Below are 15491 nucleotides of genomic sequence, written 5' to 3'. Positions count from 1 at the left end.
GATTTTCAATGTGAAGATTCATGGAGAATTTAGAGGGCAAACTTAATTTAAACCCCAAGCAAAGAAAATGTTAAAGTCTGTCATCTAAATAAACTCAAAAACAATTCAAATAAAGGAATGATGAGGCCCCATGACTGTGTTTGAAATTGGGCCCCAAAATGATTGAATCCACCTCAGCACATGAGTTAATGCCAAAACTTCTCCATTCAGTCTGTTCTCCTGCAGTCTGGGGGACTTAGGGTATCATTCTACTTTTAGGCAACCAGTTGAGGACGTCTGTTGTGTCCACAAACTCATTTCCTCAATTATTTGATAATGCAGCCTAATTTCTTCCCTCACCACACATTTACAACAAACTGTAATCTGGTAAAATGAGGGTGTGGCCCGGGTTTAAACATGAAACCAGTGTCACAGGGTTCCTCTACCACGCCTCATTCTGCCCATGCTTCATTAGCTGGGTTACACTTCAGTGCACTACAGATGAGGAATGACATGAGGACATCTGTTTCCATTGACACAAAGTCACCACTTGTTTTCCGTATTTACACCTTTGGGTGAAAAAACAGAAGCGTTGAACTGATGTAAAAGTATTTTAAAGCTATTATTCTCTGACACCGTAAGCGTGAAGGTGGGTGTTTGTGAAGATCAAAGAAGGGAGGTAGGATGATACAGTGGGGCAAAAAAGTATTTAGTCAGCCACTGATTGAGCAGGTTCTCCTGCTTTGAAAGATGGGCGAGGCCTGTAATTTTCATCATAGGTTCACATTAACTATGAGAGACAAGTGGGGGGGGGGGGGGGGGGGGGAATCCAGGAAATGACATTGTAGGATTTTCAAATAATTCATTTGTAATTTATGGTGGAAAATAAGTATTTGGTCAATAACAAAAGTTCAACTTAATACTTTGTAGTATGGGGTCTGGAGACTGGCTAGGCCACTCCAGGACCTTGTAATGCTTTTTTACGGAGCGGTGTGCTTGGTATCATTGTCATGCTGGAAGACCCAGCCATGTTCCATCGTCAATGCTCTCACTGATGGAAGGAGGGTTTGGCTTAAAATCTCATAATACATGGCCCCGTTCATTCTTTCCTTAACACGGATCAGTTGTTCAGTCCCCTTTGCAGAAAAACAGTCCCAAAGCATGATGTTTCCACCCCCATGCTTCACAGTAAGTACTGTGTTCTTGGAATGCAACTCTGCATTCTTCTTTCTCCAAACACGATGAGTTGAGTTTGCGCCACAAATTTCTATTTCGGTTTCACCTGACCACAGGATATGCTCCCAGTCCTCTTCTGGATCATACATATGCTCTCTGGCAAACATCCGAAGGGCCTGGACAGGTACTGGCTTAAACAGGGGCACATACCTGACACTACAGGATTTGAATCCCTCTTGGCGAGGTGTAATAGGCTCTGCAAAAATGGATCTAAAAATAAGTAAAATGTTCTTAAAGTTAGTGTATTTGTCCTTGATTTGAGCAGGTAAATAAGATTATTTGCCAATGGAATGAGTATTTTGACCCCTAAAATAAGATAATTAGACATCCTGCACTTGAAATAAGATGATGGAGATTTGTTCCTATTTTAAGTGCAAAAATCTTATTCCATTGGCAAATCATCTTATTTACCTGCTCAAATCAAGGACAACCACACTCATTTTAAGAACATTTTACTTATTTTAAGTTCTGCTTTTGCAGTGAGGCTGCTGGAGGACATCATGGTCTATTTTTCACACTCTGCTGAGTTCTCCTACTGTTCTCCAATTTGCATTGTTGTTATTTAAACTTTTAACTTGTTTGTTCTCTGTCATTTCTTTTCTTCATAGTAGGTACACCTGGTCTGGCGTTCTGTTAGCTGTGCCATCATCCAGGGAAGACAGATCACCCGCTATTACCATATAACATAGAACAGATTCCTGGATCAATGTGTGCTTCTGTGCTTTTTGTGTCTCTTCTCTGTCTTTTCTAACCCCCAGTGGGTCGAGGCAGATGACCGTTCACACTGAGCCTGGTTTTGGTTCTGCTGAAGGTTTTCCTCCCTGTTAAAGGGGAGTTTTCCTCTCCACTGTCACTTCATGCATGCTCAGTATGAGGGATTGCTGCAAAGCCATGGACAATGCAGACGACTCTCACTGTGGCTCTACGCTCTTTCACGAGCGTAGAGCCACAGCAGCATTCCTGTGCTAAGGGTTCTTAGCACAGGAATGCTGCTTGTCAAGACTTGATGCAATCTACTGGGTTTCCTTAGAGAGGAAACTTTTTGACCAATCTGTATGATTTGATTGAATTTAACTTTGTAAAGTGCCTTAAGATTACATGAATTGGCGCTATATAAATAAATTGAATTGAAATAGTACTGATGGTAGCCTTTGTTTATTCAAGCTCTCTGCAGGTCTTTCATCAGGTCCCTTCATGTAGTTCTGGGGTTTTTGCTTATCGTTCTCATGATAATTTTGACCCCATGGGATGAGATCTTTCGAGGGGCAATTTTTACAATTGCTCCCGAGATTGATTTATTCACACCAACCTGCTTGTCTACTGTAGATTCACTCTTCCTAGCCTGGTGCAGATCTACAATTTTCTCCCCGGTTTCCCTCGACAGCTCTTTGGTCTTGTCCATGGTTGAGTTTGGAGTCTGACTGTGGACAGTTGCTTGTAATGTGTTGTTGACTTTGCAGCAATCGCTCATACTGAGCATGCATGTAACAACAGTGGAGAGGAAAACTCCAGCAGAACAAGGCTCAGTCTGCCACAACTGACTGGAGGTTTGAGAAGATAGAGCGTACACACAGAACACAGAAGCGCCCATCCAGGGATACTTTCTATGTGAGAGAAATATAAAAGAGTAGTGGCAGTACCTGCTCCTTTATTGGCTTTATTTAGGAAAGAAACCCAGCTAAGCAGATAAGCTCTGAGCCAGTGTTCACTTTAAAGGATGACAGAGAGCACGTACAATTAGCTGCAGTAAAAGCTTAGCCAATAGATATGTTTAGCAGAGGAACCCCAGGATTAAACCCCAGCTCTGGAACTCACTCCCGCCTGACCTCTGCAGAATTGACTCTCTCCCCCTGTTCAAAACCAGACTCAAAACCCACCTGTTCCAGCTTCCTTATTTGTAAATACACTGTTCTTGTCCCTCTTCATAACTGTTTTTATGTTCCCTGTATTTGTATTTTTGTATTTTTATTTCTTATTGTCTGTAAAGTGACCTTGAGTGTCAAGAAAGGCGCTGTTAAAAGTAAATGTATTATTATTATTATTATTATTATTATTATTATTATTATTATTATTATTATTATTATTATTATTATTATTATTAATAATAATAATATTAACACTAGAAGACCAGGCTAATCATCATCTACAGGAGAACATGAAGTTGTCAGCGGCAGCTCAGGCGATGCCCCCATCCAGGATGTTGTGACAGCTAAACAGAACACCGGGTCAGATGTAGCTACTATGAAAAGAAGGGAAAACAACAGAGAACAAAGTTAAAAGTTGAAATAGCAAATGATACAAAATTGGCGAGTAGTAGGAGAATTCAACAAAGTGAGGGAAAGTGGTCTTTAAGTCTATAGCAGCACAACTACAGCTATAGGATAACCGAAGCAACTTTAACCATAAATGTTATCAAAAAGAAAGGTTTTAAGCCTGGTCTTAAAAGTTGACAGAGTGCCTGTCTCACTGATTAAATCAGGGAGTCGGTTCAAGCAGAGGAGCCTGATGGCTAAAGCTTCCAAATTCGTCATCTCTCTCAGCACCGGCTCCCCCCAGGGCTGCGTACTGAGCACACCGCTCTTCATCCTGACCCAGGACTGCTGTGCCAGGTTCAGTACCAACCACATCATTAGGTCTGCGGATGATACAACAGTGGTGGGTCTCATCAGGGACAACAAAGTCACACTCCTCATCAACGACACTGGGGATGCAGATCACAGACTCTTTGACCTGGTCCCTCCCCACGCAGCGTCTGCCCTCTCTGCATCCCATCCTCACTTTCTACAGAGGGACAACAGAGAGTGTGCAACACCTCAGAGCGGACGTGGAGTTAGAGAGGGGAGGACAGCAGAGAGAATCATCCGGACAGTGTTCCCTCCATCCGTGACGCTGCTTACAGACGCTGCCTGACCAGGGCTTAGATAAATGAGCCCTTTCACTGTCATCATGGATTGTTCACCATGCTGCCTTCTGGTAAGAAGTTCACCAGCTTCAAATGCCGAATGCCCAGATTCCACTAGAGCTGCATTCCACATCTCATGACAGCTTGATTATTAAGGGCTTTATATATATGTAAGAATTTTGAATTATATTTTGGATTAATAGGAAGCAAATGATGGGAAGCTAAAGTAGGGGAAATGTGATCTCTCTTCTTAATTTTCATCAGAACTCTTGATGGCGTGTTTTGGATCAGCTGAAGACTTTGAACTGCATTTTGGGGACTTTCTGGTGGTAAAGAATTATAATAGTCCAGCCTTGAAGTAACAAATGCATGGACTAGTTTTGCAGTGTCACTCCCAGACACAACATTTTAAATTTTGTCAAGGTGAAAATAAGTAAATTCTAGAAACCTGATTAACATAGGATTTAAATGACATTTGCTGGTCAAACATAACACCAAGGTTTTTTTCCTTTTAATACCAGAGGCCAATTTAATGCCACCCAGATGAAGTGACTGACTTAGCAGTTTCTTTTTCAAAGAATAGATTTAAACAGATAAGATTTAAACCAGCCTATTGCTTTTCATTTAATTCCAACAGCACGCTCATCATTACCTTGTTGTTTTATGTATGAGAGTCCAGTACTGATCTGTACCCTTAATCTGACTTGTTAGATTAAATATATTAAAGGATACTTTCTGTTTGAAGATTTTTTTTATTACTAAAGAAGTCTACAATAGAGACCATTTTTATAGGGCAAAGACCCTGGGGGGACTAAAACAGTGTATACTTAAATCTAACAGTCATCTTGATCAAAAGAAGGTTTCTTAGTTAAAGATTTAATTACAGCGGTCTTAAAAGCCTGTGGTCCATTTTTGTTTACTAAGGATATATTAATCATACCTAAAATAGAGGGAGTAATCAGAGGGAATACTTCCTGATGTAACCTGGGTGGGATTGGGCCTAACATACAAGTTGAAGGTTTAGATGAAGCTAATATTTTGATAACTCAGAAAGCTTAACTGGTTGGTCAGCAAATAAAGTTAAATTAACTTATATAGAGCTTTTACAGTCATACTGATCACCCAAAGCGCTGTACACTAGAGCCACATTCACCCAATCACACTCACATTCATACACCAATACGCAGCTCGGTAGGCAATTTGGGGTTAAGTGCCTTGCCTAGGGTCACATTGACAACCTTCCGAATGCTAAACAGCTCCTCAACCCATCAAGCCACAGTCACCCTTAGTTGGGACTAAGTTGGTCCCTAGTATTTTAGCTGTTACTGGATACTTCACCAGCTTTCACTTCTGTGAAATAGTTTCAATGCAGTTTTATTTGAGTCTCTGCAAAGTGGTATTAAAGACTTCCTTTTTGAAAACATCCTCCACACAGCAGTATCAAGATCTGCAGGTAAGAGAGAATTGATGACCCATTGATGACCCATTTTATTTTCAGACATCATGGTCAGTCTGGGGGTATTATTAGAACCTTGAATGTGTGCAAACATGACTGCAGCAGCAGTCATACATCGTGATGAAACTGCGTCCCAGGAAAGATAGAGAAATGTCCCGTCAGCGTCTTAGATTAGAGCCAGCGTGTTTGCTGAACAGGATAGGCACCAGTCAGTTTAAGGAGAATGAGTGAATCAGATGCCTCTATCCAACTGCCGGAGACAAACAAGGAGAAAAACTAAAAATGATTTCTAGAAAAGAAACTATTTAGGCTAAGAAACGAAAGCAGTGGACAATCAACCAAGGTTTCCTGTTGTGTGATGCATGGTGGACGTGGTGTTATGGTGTGAGATGATCCCTGTTGCCAACGTTCTACATGGATGCTATGTACCACGATGAACACCTTACAGCCAGGGTAGCCAGCTACTACCAACATATGCATACCTACAGATATGTATGTAAGGGGCAGAAATGAAATAAAAAAATCTCCTGTACATACCGCCCCTGTTCTCACCGTTTTTCCCCCAAATAATGATTCTTCTGTTATAGATGGTAGTTTGTTGTTTTGGGCGTCTCTCTGTTTTCTACATGATACAAGTGTTGGAGTCCAAAGTCAAATTCCTTGTTTGTACCCACAAAACTTGTTCAATAAAGTTGATTCCAATTCTGATTTGACTCAGAAGGTCAAACTAGGGTCTTGAAATGAGATCCTACCCAAACATTTGCTGATGGGTTTGATCAGACCGATAGCTATTTCTCTGCTTTTATTGCATTGAAACGCCGTAGCACAAGAACATGTTGCCCAGAATAGTGTGTCTAACTGCTTTAATGACTGTCTGCCTAAACAGTTCATCGCTGCACTTTACAGCCAGCCTGCTGCGGGTCGGTGCTGCGGGTCGGTGAAGAACCTCAGAGTTATTGAGTCAGAATCCCGGATCCCTCCTCGTTGTTTTTTTACTGATGTGGAACGATAAAATTCAGATTTATGAGTGCAACACACCATCAACAAGCATCACCACTTCATTAGGCAGTAACAGGCATTGCGGCTACTTAGAACCTCACTGGGTGTTTACCGGAACAAGGGGCCTAAATATGGCCTCCGGGATTTCCTGTTCTGGTGGTTTAGGTAAGTTCCTTATAAGACTTTGCGTCAGGCTTTAAATAAGCATGTAGTTTGTGACATTTCTCTATTACTCATTCTAGTGCCCTGACCTGTGCTGGGAAGCTGAGCTCGGGTAAATTCTGTAGTCCGAGCTGAACATGGTTTTATTAAAACGCAGGTTTACAGAGGTCAGCTGCATTTAAAATAAATCTGCATGAATGCATTAACAAGTTTGGTAGATGGATTTTTTTTAGACCTTTTTGGACTTTCTGGTTTTATGATTTGAGAAACGTCTCACAGAGCACTGAGAAAGGAAGAAAAAAAGAAGCAAACTTCTTCAACAGACTGTTTATGCAAATGATTCCGTGAGAAGCTCTCTCTCCGTTGCTAAAAAAACAGAAGTAAAATGCATATTTTTGTGTGAGTGCGTCTATATATTTTAGGGGGATCTGTTCATGAACAGATTATTATAATAAGCATCTTCCTGTGGTAAACCCTTCGAAATAAGGTTTACCACAGGAAGTTGCCTCCTGCAGACCTGCTGGTTCCCATTATTAAGGGATTCTTCTCTTCCATTAATCCATTTCTGCTCCAAGTTCAGGTGCAATCTCAGCGGTCTGCAGAAGAGCCGCCTCTTCAATGCACTTTTTGGGCATTTTGTGCGAAACGCCAACACAAATGAATGTAAAATTGTGGCGTCCAATAATTACGTATTAGTTTTAACAATGTTTTTAACAAAAAAAATAAATAAATCCAAGTCAGAACATTTGGTGCAAATTAGTTTTCAGCCGCCCTGTGTCCACATGAACCAGCTTCTTTTGCAGCTGTCCCAAATTCCAAATTGCATTTAGCTCTGGACTTTGACAAATCTGATTGAATCCAAAGCCTTCTGTTGTACATCTGCTTTTTGGTCGTTATCTTGCTGGGAGGCGAGCCTCGGCCCCAGTCTCAGGTCTTCTGGACTCCCAGGGTTGTCCCGTGTTTGGCTCCATCCATCTACACGTCAACTCTGACCAGCTCCCACGTCCCTGCAGAGAAAAAGCATCCCCACAGCATCACAGCCACCCAAAACTGCATAGGTAAAAAATAATATTGGTCAAAGGGACCAGTCAGTTATGGTTTCTTTACCATTGGAAATAATTATGAGAAGTGTATTTAATATCATGTCTTTAGTACAGGGGCCATAACAGGGGCCAGGACCATTTCTACAGGGGCATGGGCCCCTGTTGGCCCCTGTCTAGAACCGCCCCTGCCACAGCATCATGCCGCCACCACCGTGTGGTTAGAGTGCGTTCAGAGTCATGTGCAGGGCTCGTTTTCAGACAAATGTAACATATTGTGGGAAAACCTTCTGTTATCTGATCAGAACTCCTTCCACATGTTTGCCTACATGAGTCGTAGCAAACTATAAAATGGATTGATTACGAGTTTATTTCACTAAAGGCTTTCTTTTTGCCTCAAAGGCCAGATTGTTCCACGCTCTTTCCATTTTTAGAAATGATCAGTTCTCTAAAATATTAAAAACTTTTCAGATTCCCGCTTCAAACGTCCCCACACCTCTCTCCCTGACCTGTCTGCTGCCCACCATCCTGATGAAATACTCCGACGGTCGTGACTGGAACATGACAAGATGCGAAACGTGTGGAGGTCTAAGGGGTATGAATACTTTTTTTCCTTCAGATGCGTTCATCAGATGAAGTCACAGCTGCTGCCGGTGTGACTCAGTGCGGGGTGTTTTTTTTTTTCGGCCTAATTCTGTCAATCCTGAGGCCATGTCTCTCCTGCTCTCTGTCACTCAGAGGTTTTTCCATGTAGCTGAAGCTCAGAAAGAGGAAGTGACTCGGGCCGCTGAAAGCCCCGTGAGCTGCTCGGCGCAGTCCACAGCACAATGCGAAGGGGAAGTGTGAACAGCAGCAGGGTTCACTCAACTTCAGTCTGAAAACTGAGCCGAACGGATCCAACTTCTACCAAACAGGTAAAGGGCTCGCTTGGTTGTTTTTTAGCCTTTATCCCACAGTTTTTATCAGCTCTGCCAGGTTTACTAGTCTAATTTTACTGTTCATCATCTGCTTTTTTTTTCACGTTGAAGAATAGTGGCTTCGGAAAATATAAACAATAATGAAGATGGTCAAAATGTGTCAAAGATAAGTTGAACTGAAAAGTTGGAGATGGCGCTGGGAGTTAGTTTATTATTAAAACTGGTTTTATTAAAAAAATTGGTTCAAAAACATCCGACATTGGCCTTCATGAGGTCATTACAGCTCAGGTGAAATAGGTCGAAATCTTTGAAAGTTTACTTTGAAGGTGGATTTTTACCCATTAATGTTTGGTGTATGTTGGGATTTAATCCCCCCCCTCCGGTCAAGTTCTAGCCACATGAAGCTATATCGGTTTGATCACGTTAGGGAGAAACTTATTAAGATGTTCTTGTAAATGGTGGCGGCAGACAGGAAGTGAGACGCGTCACCCACCCCTCCCTGCTGGGTGTCCCCGGTGTTTGGCAGGAACACGTTAGAAACGCTGAATAAAAAGTGACGACAATCAGGATTCTGGGCTTTTCTATCGATATTGGGAGGAAATATTCACGTGTGTGTCTGTTTGTTGTTGCAGGTTCCATCAGCAGAGGTGCACCATGGCTCAAGGCTGCCTCAAGTGTTTAAAGTACACCATGTGTGTCGCCAACTTCCTTTGCTTTGTACGTATGTCTCAATCATGTTGCATTACGCTAAGAATCACTTTCAACCGTGTTGTCTGCGCTCCTGTCACGCTAACCCGAGTCCCACAAAATGTTCTGCCCTCACATCTGGGGCAAATCCAGCTGAAGTCTAGCCGCCTAACAGCTGGTTTTAAATGTGATAACAGGATCAGCTGTAATGATACACTAATAGTCCATCAGCTGCTGTGTGTAATAAGCTGTGAAAGATGAACGTCTGCGTTCTCCCTGCTGGCAGGTGTGTGGTGTGGCGGTTCTGAGCTTAGGCGTTTACCTGATGGTGACCTTCAAGATAACCTCGTTGACCCCGTCCCTGGCCAGCCTGAACATACCCAGCATGCTGCTGATCAGCGGCATCATCATCACCTGTGTGTCCTTCCTGGGCTTCCTGGGAGCTCTAAAAGAGAACCGCTGCCTCCTCCTGACGGTAACACACACACACGCACACACACACACACACACACACACACACACACACACACACACACACACACACGGTGGTGGTGGATTATTTCATTCTTTTGGAAATGGGGTCCTGCAGAGCGTTTGTTGGCAGTTAGTTTCTGCCTTGCGGTAAATAAGCTCCTCGGTGGCTTCACTTGATATAAATCTGAGCTGAGGAGCAGAGTGGAAGAGGGTTCCCATGGTGGAAGTAAAAAGCTGGGCTTGTAACTGATGATTGTCACGGCGGTAACAGCCTTTGACATGAGTAAAGTCACTGCAGACTCCAGGGTGAGGTGCAAACTTTAAGGGGGCTTTGTTGTGAGAGGACAGAAAATATGAAAGGGCCTCGCCATGTACTGTGACTGTATGAATTTAGTTGGCAGGTTTTCCGATTAAATTATTGGTTTATTATATTTTTGTTCTGTGATTTACACTTTGTTTTTGGTCTGCTTGTTAGTAGATGAAGCACTTTTGTGTATATTTACCATAACAAGACCATGTGACTGGAAGTTTGATATTGTGCACGCGCTCAGTGAGTAGCCGAGTCAGCAACGCCCTGCGGAGGTGGGAAAAGAAAGAGGAAAAGTCCGAGATCAAGCACTAAATAAAAATGATCAGGACGAATGCTTGGCATTTATTGTTTTATTTGAAGATGAATATATGTTTTTTGCCGAGGCCCCTTTAAACACTGTTTTGGGAAGGGTTACCCCACGTTTCCTAGATCTAAAACGTATTATTTGACCCTGAAGCAGAATTAAAATGACATCAAAGTCAGAGGAGGTTCACAGCTGCAGTAGTTATTCCCTCAAGCCTGGAAGACATGTCTCAAAAGAACATTAACATCAACACAGCAGCAGCGGCTTGTTCCTTAAATTCAAATCTTTCAGCGGTCCAGGAGGATTCTGGTTCTTCCTCAGAAGATAAAACATTATTTTCATCAAGGAGTAACTCCCTCTTTCTACACAGGCGACTGTAAGCAGATGTTAAAGATGTCAAATAGGCTAAAGATAAATTGACATAATATAACCTCTAGATGAGGTTAAATAAACATGACTGAATCAACTGTGTAGTTAGTGAGTGGGGGTCCTTTCTGACGGTGATTCACAGAGCAGGCTGAGGTTGATGTCCGGCCAGAATCCCTGAACCTCCATCCAATCTTCATCGGGATTTTGGGTGGTAGATCAATACAAAATAGGCCATAATTGTGAAGTGAAAGAAAAAATGATACATGGTTTTGATGTTGTTCACAAATAAGGCAAAAAACTTTTGCATTTAGCCCCATTAACTCCGACACCTCTCATTAATCCACACCACCCATTAGTAAATAGTTTATACTGGGTAATTAGCCCTAAGTATAACAGGGTCAGGTTCTAAAACAATATCCTAAGCTCAGAACAGCTCCCAGAGCTCTGATCAATCCATCACCGGACCGTGGACAGAGGACGGACCACCTGCAGACTTACCAAGACATGGACGTCCTCCGAAACTGACAGGCTGGACAAGGAGAGCATTAATCAGAGCAGTAACCAGGAGGCCCATGGTGGCTTAGATCCACAGCTCAGCCTTCAGCACCACCAGTCAGGAGTCTCCACAAATCTGGCTTTTATGGAAGCGTAGCAAGAAGAGTCATTGTTGAAGAAAGCCCATGAGAAGTGCCTTTTAGCAGTACTCTGATTGGATGAGTCCAAAACACTGAAGAGTACGTGTCAGAATCAACTTTATTCGTCAGAAACGGGGACTTTAACTTCAGAGTCCAACCCTCACATGGTGTGTGTGTGTGTGTGTGTGTGTGTGTGTGAGCACACCATGGCGACACACGCTGGTGGCAGCGTCATGCCGTACGGACGTAAAGGAGCATCTATCGGTGCTGGAGTGGACCGCCGTGGTATTTTTAAAAACTGGACTGGTTTTTGTTTGCATGAGGTTTTTAATATTCCATCAAAGTGGAGATGTTTAAAAAGTGAAGAACTGCAGCTGACATACCGACAGCTTTAACCCACTGGAACGCCTGGACTACCCCAGTGAGGGGTTTCAGTCTAACCACTGATCACAAGTCAGTCACAAACATATTAAGACCTTTTTTTTATTGAAATGTCAAAGTTTTGAAGCCTTTGAACTTTTTTTCCCTTCTGAGGACATATTCTGAAAACGCAGATACCATATTTGAAGGGTTTGGATCCAGTAACAAAGCGCACTTTTTTAGTTGAACTAATCCTGTAAAATGCTTTAGTTATAAGGCCCAAGTTTTCCCTTTAACAGCATCTTTATGGGAAAGTACCATTGATCAGAAACTAAGTCAGGAAGTCCAGTTAGCTTCAGTTGAAGCTGATAGTGTTACACTGTTAAACCAGTGAGAGCAGAACCTTAACCTGAACTACCTGATCTCAGCCAGAGTGAAAGCAAACATGGATCATTTTACTCTGGCTTCTGTGTTCAGTTAAGGCCACGGAAACTCTGGAGGAGCTGCAGAGATTCACAACTCTACAGCTCTGGCTTTTATGAAAGAGGGTCAGAAGGAAAGCCAGAAGAAATCCAAAATGATACCTTTTGGGAGGCGTGTAAGAAGCTATGCATGATGGGAAACTAATGCTGCACAGCACCATCCCTACGTCGACACCCGGTGGTGGCCACGTCATGCTGTGGTGTTCTTCAGCTAGGAGAGGGAAAATATGCTCATATGTTAGAACGGCCTAGTCAAAGTCCAGACCTAGATCAGCACAAACCTAGATGTGCAGAGTTGGTAGACGTTCTGCAGTCGCAGCAAAGGGGAACTGCACAGCATTGACCGAGGGTCTAACTGTCGTTCTGACGTGGCGCATTTATAGAATTCATCTTTTTAACGAGTAAAACTGAAGCTTCCTTTGTCGGCAGTTTTTCCTGGTGCTCTTCATTCTGATGCTGGTGGAACTCACTGCTGCGTGCCTGATGCTCATTTATGAGAACACGGTAGGTCTCACACAGAAGCCTTGTCCATCGGGGCTCACGCTGAAGATGACTGGACCTGTTTCTCTGACCTCTCTGTTCAGATCGCTGAAATAGTGGCAAAGGACCTCAGGGATGGTTTGGACCAGGCCAGAAATCAGACTTCAGATCCAGCTTCAAAAAGTGACTGGGATGTGGTTCAGCAAACGGTGAGCAGAAACAGGACGCCTTCTCCCATTCTGCAGAGGCAGAGGTGTTAAACCATATCCTGATTCTTTCTCTCTGTCATTTGGAAACAGTTTGAATGCTGTGGAGTCATCAACTACACTGACTGGCAGAATAACATCCCGCATTCCTGCTGTAAGGGCGGATGTAGCCCGGAAAGCCCGAAGTACTTTAAAACGGTAGCGGCACTAACACCTTTTCACACCGAGGCCTGTGCTAATGACACTCATTATTAAAATGAAATCATCCTCACATCACTCACTGTGTTTGCAGGGCTGTTTGGAAAAAATGAAACAGTGGTTTGAAGACAATTTCCTGAATACTGGGATCTCTGTCATCCTGCTCTGCATCATTGAGGTAGGTGCAGCCATTTAGTAAAATGTTGCCTTACTGGAGCTCCACTGAGGTCAGAAATGGCCAAAATAGGACAAACAGCCTTTGGCTTCAAGCCACCTCGTCCCAAAGCTGTGGACCTGAGGACCTCGTCTCTCTGAGACTGCAGATGCTCTCAGAGGATTTTAGCCCTGATGTTTGCTTTCTCAGAGGCCTTGGCAACCGGTTGATCCATATTGGGTTCATTTTTATTACATGAGCTCTATTAAAGCGTTTAAAAGATGCCAAGGCTTCAACAGGTCTAGTTTCGTTTGAGGTAAAACTGTAGCGATCTCTCATGAGCCAGTCAGGTTTGAGAATGAGCACTTTGCAGAATCTTCTGTCCCTACGCTGTCTAGCTTTGGATTACAAGTTTTACAGGAAGCTTTTAGCAGGTTTCTCCCTAAACACTAAAGCTCGCTATTAAAGCATGGCAGGCTTTGAAATGTGTGCAGAAAGGAACGACGGCCATAGTAGGATAAGAAAGGAGAGGACACAAGGAAGAAAAGACATCAAGAAGTATACAGGGCTGTCTCAGAAAATTAGAATATGGTGAAAAAGTATACTAGTAGGCTATTCAACTAATCACTTGAATCGTCTAATTAACTGGAAACACTGCAGGGTTTCCTGAGCCTTGAAAAACACTCAGCTTGGTTCAGTAAACTAAATCACAAGTATGGGAAGACTGCTGATCTGACTGCTGTCCAGAAGACCATCATTGACACCCTCCATCAGGAGGGTAAGACACAAAAAGAAATAAAAGGATTTGTAATGAATCCAGAATGTATGACATTTCATGTTTTTTAATTGCATTACAGAAAATAAAGAACTTTATCACAATATTCTAATTTTCTGAGACAGTCCTGTACAAGGAAGAGAAGAATGGAGCGATGAGGCAAAAAAGGACACAAGAGGAAATGCAGCTTATGAACTCAAGTCCCCCCCCCCCCCACACACACACTCCTTTCAAAGTGCTGGGAGGGTCCATGTGGGTGAAAATAAAGAACATTTCTTCCTTTAGTTCTGCTCAGAGACCTGAATTAAAGCATAAACCAGAGAATGGGAGCGTTTACCTAGAGTGCAGAACCTGTGGCCACATTGGTCAAACCCAGTGGTTCATTTGAACTTTGACCCCCCCCCCCCCCCCAGCGTGACAGATCAGCCACCGCTCTCTGAACCCTGCCACTGGTCACTCATCCAGTCCCGTTGATGCTTGAATAAAAGATCCAACATTTACAGGCGAGATCAGAGACCAGCCTGATGTGAGCCGGTGTCTTTCTGTGAGGCGGGCCTGGTACTGCGGCCCACCGTGGGCTGGATCTCCTCTGTTCAGAACGTCTGCTGTTGGTTTCCTCCACCTTCCCTGTCAAAGTCACCGTGTCCTCTGTCCCTGCAGGTCCTGGCCATGTGTTTCGCCATGACGCTCTTCTGCCACATCAGCAGGTCTGGACTGGGCTACAAGTTATAACCAGCGCTGCTCAGCCGGCGCCCTTTGGGCCGAGAATGCAGTTGTACAGTTAGGCCTCCTGAAAAGCTTTGGAGTTCTCTTTATTTTTCTAACATTCTACAAAAGCTTTCCTTGTATAGGTATTTTATGTCCCTTCTGAGGTGATTGTTGTATGTAACCCACTTGTTGCAGTTTTTGCCTGTATGTCTGTATTTTAAACAGTTTCTGATGCACAGTAATCCGTCTTGAAAAGAATCAGCTGATAAACCAATAAAGTGTTTTCGGGTCACATGATCTGCACTTCCTGTCTAACTGGTGTTTCCGCCATCTTTGACAGAGGCTTTAAAAATACACAACAAAAAAAGCCACTTCCTCTTTTTCACCCGCGCAGAGAACAATCGCATTTCAGGTTTAACGCCGAGGCAGGAATAAAGAAAACAACAAAGAAAAACCAGACTTCCCAGGACAACGTAACACAGATTAATTTATTTCTCTCAAGAATAAATCCTGCATCAATAGTTTAAGACCAAAAACAGAGAAAAACTAGAAAAAAATACTAGAATTTTATTTATACTTTAAAATTATTTTGTTCTGTTCGAAACCATCAGACAAAAAGAAAAAAAAAATACAAATACAATTTCTGGAATTAAAAAAA

At 42.9% G+C, this 15491-nt stretch overlaps 1 protein-coding gene across 1 annotated transcript; it reads left to right on the top strand.

Annotated features, from left to right (window-relative positions):
- Positions 1-8547: 8547 nt before the first annotated feature.
- LOC105915670 (leukocyte surface antigen CD53) lies at positions 8548-15136 on the top strand. Its single transcript, XM_021309288.2, has 8 exons — positions 8548-8688; positions 9324-9408; positions 9665-9853; positions 12742-12816; positions 12897-13001; positions 13092-13196; positions 13291-13374; positions 14786-15136. Exons 2-8 carry the CDS (start codon positions 9346-9348, stop codon positions 14855-14857), a joined length of 693 nt encoding a protein of 230 aa, XP_021164963.2. The 5' UTR covers positions 8548-8688; positions 9324-9345; the 3' UTR covers positions 14858-15136.
- The last annotated feature ends 355 nt before the right edge of the window (positions 15137-15491 follow it).

This window comes from Fundulus heteroclitus, chromosome 12 (genome assembly GCF_011125445.2).
Source record: "Fundulus heteroclitus isolate FHET01 chromosome 12, MU-UCD_Fhet_4.1, whole genome shotgun sequence".
Taxonomy (NCBI): Eukaryota; Metazoa; Chordata; class Actinopteri; order Cyprinodontiformes; family Fundulidae; genus Fundulus; species Fundulus heteroclitus.
Note: the sequence above shows the minus strand (reverse complement) of the source record. Positions and strands in the feature narration are given on the sequence as shown.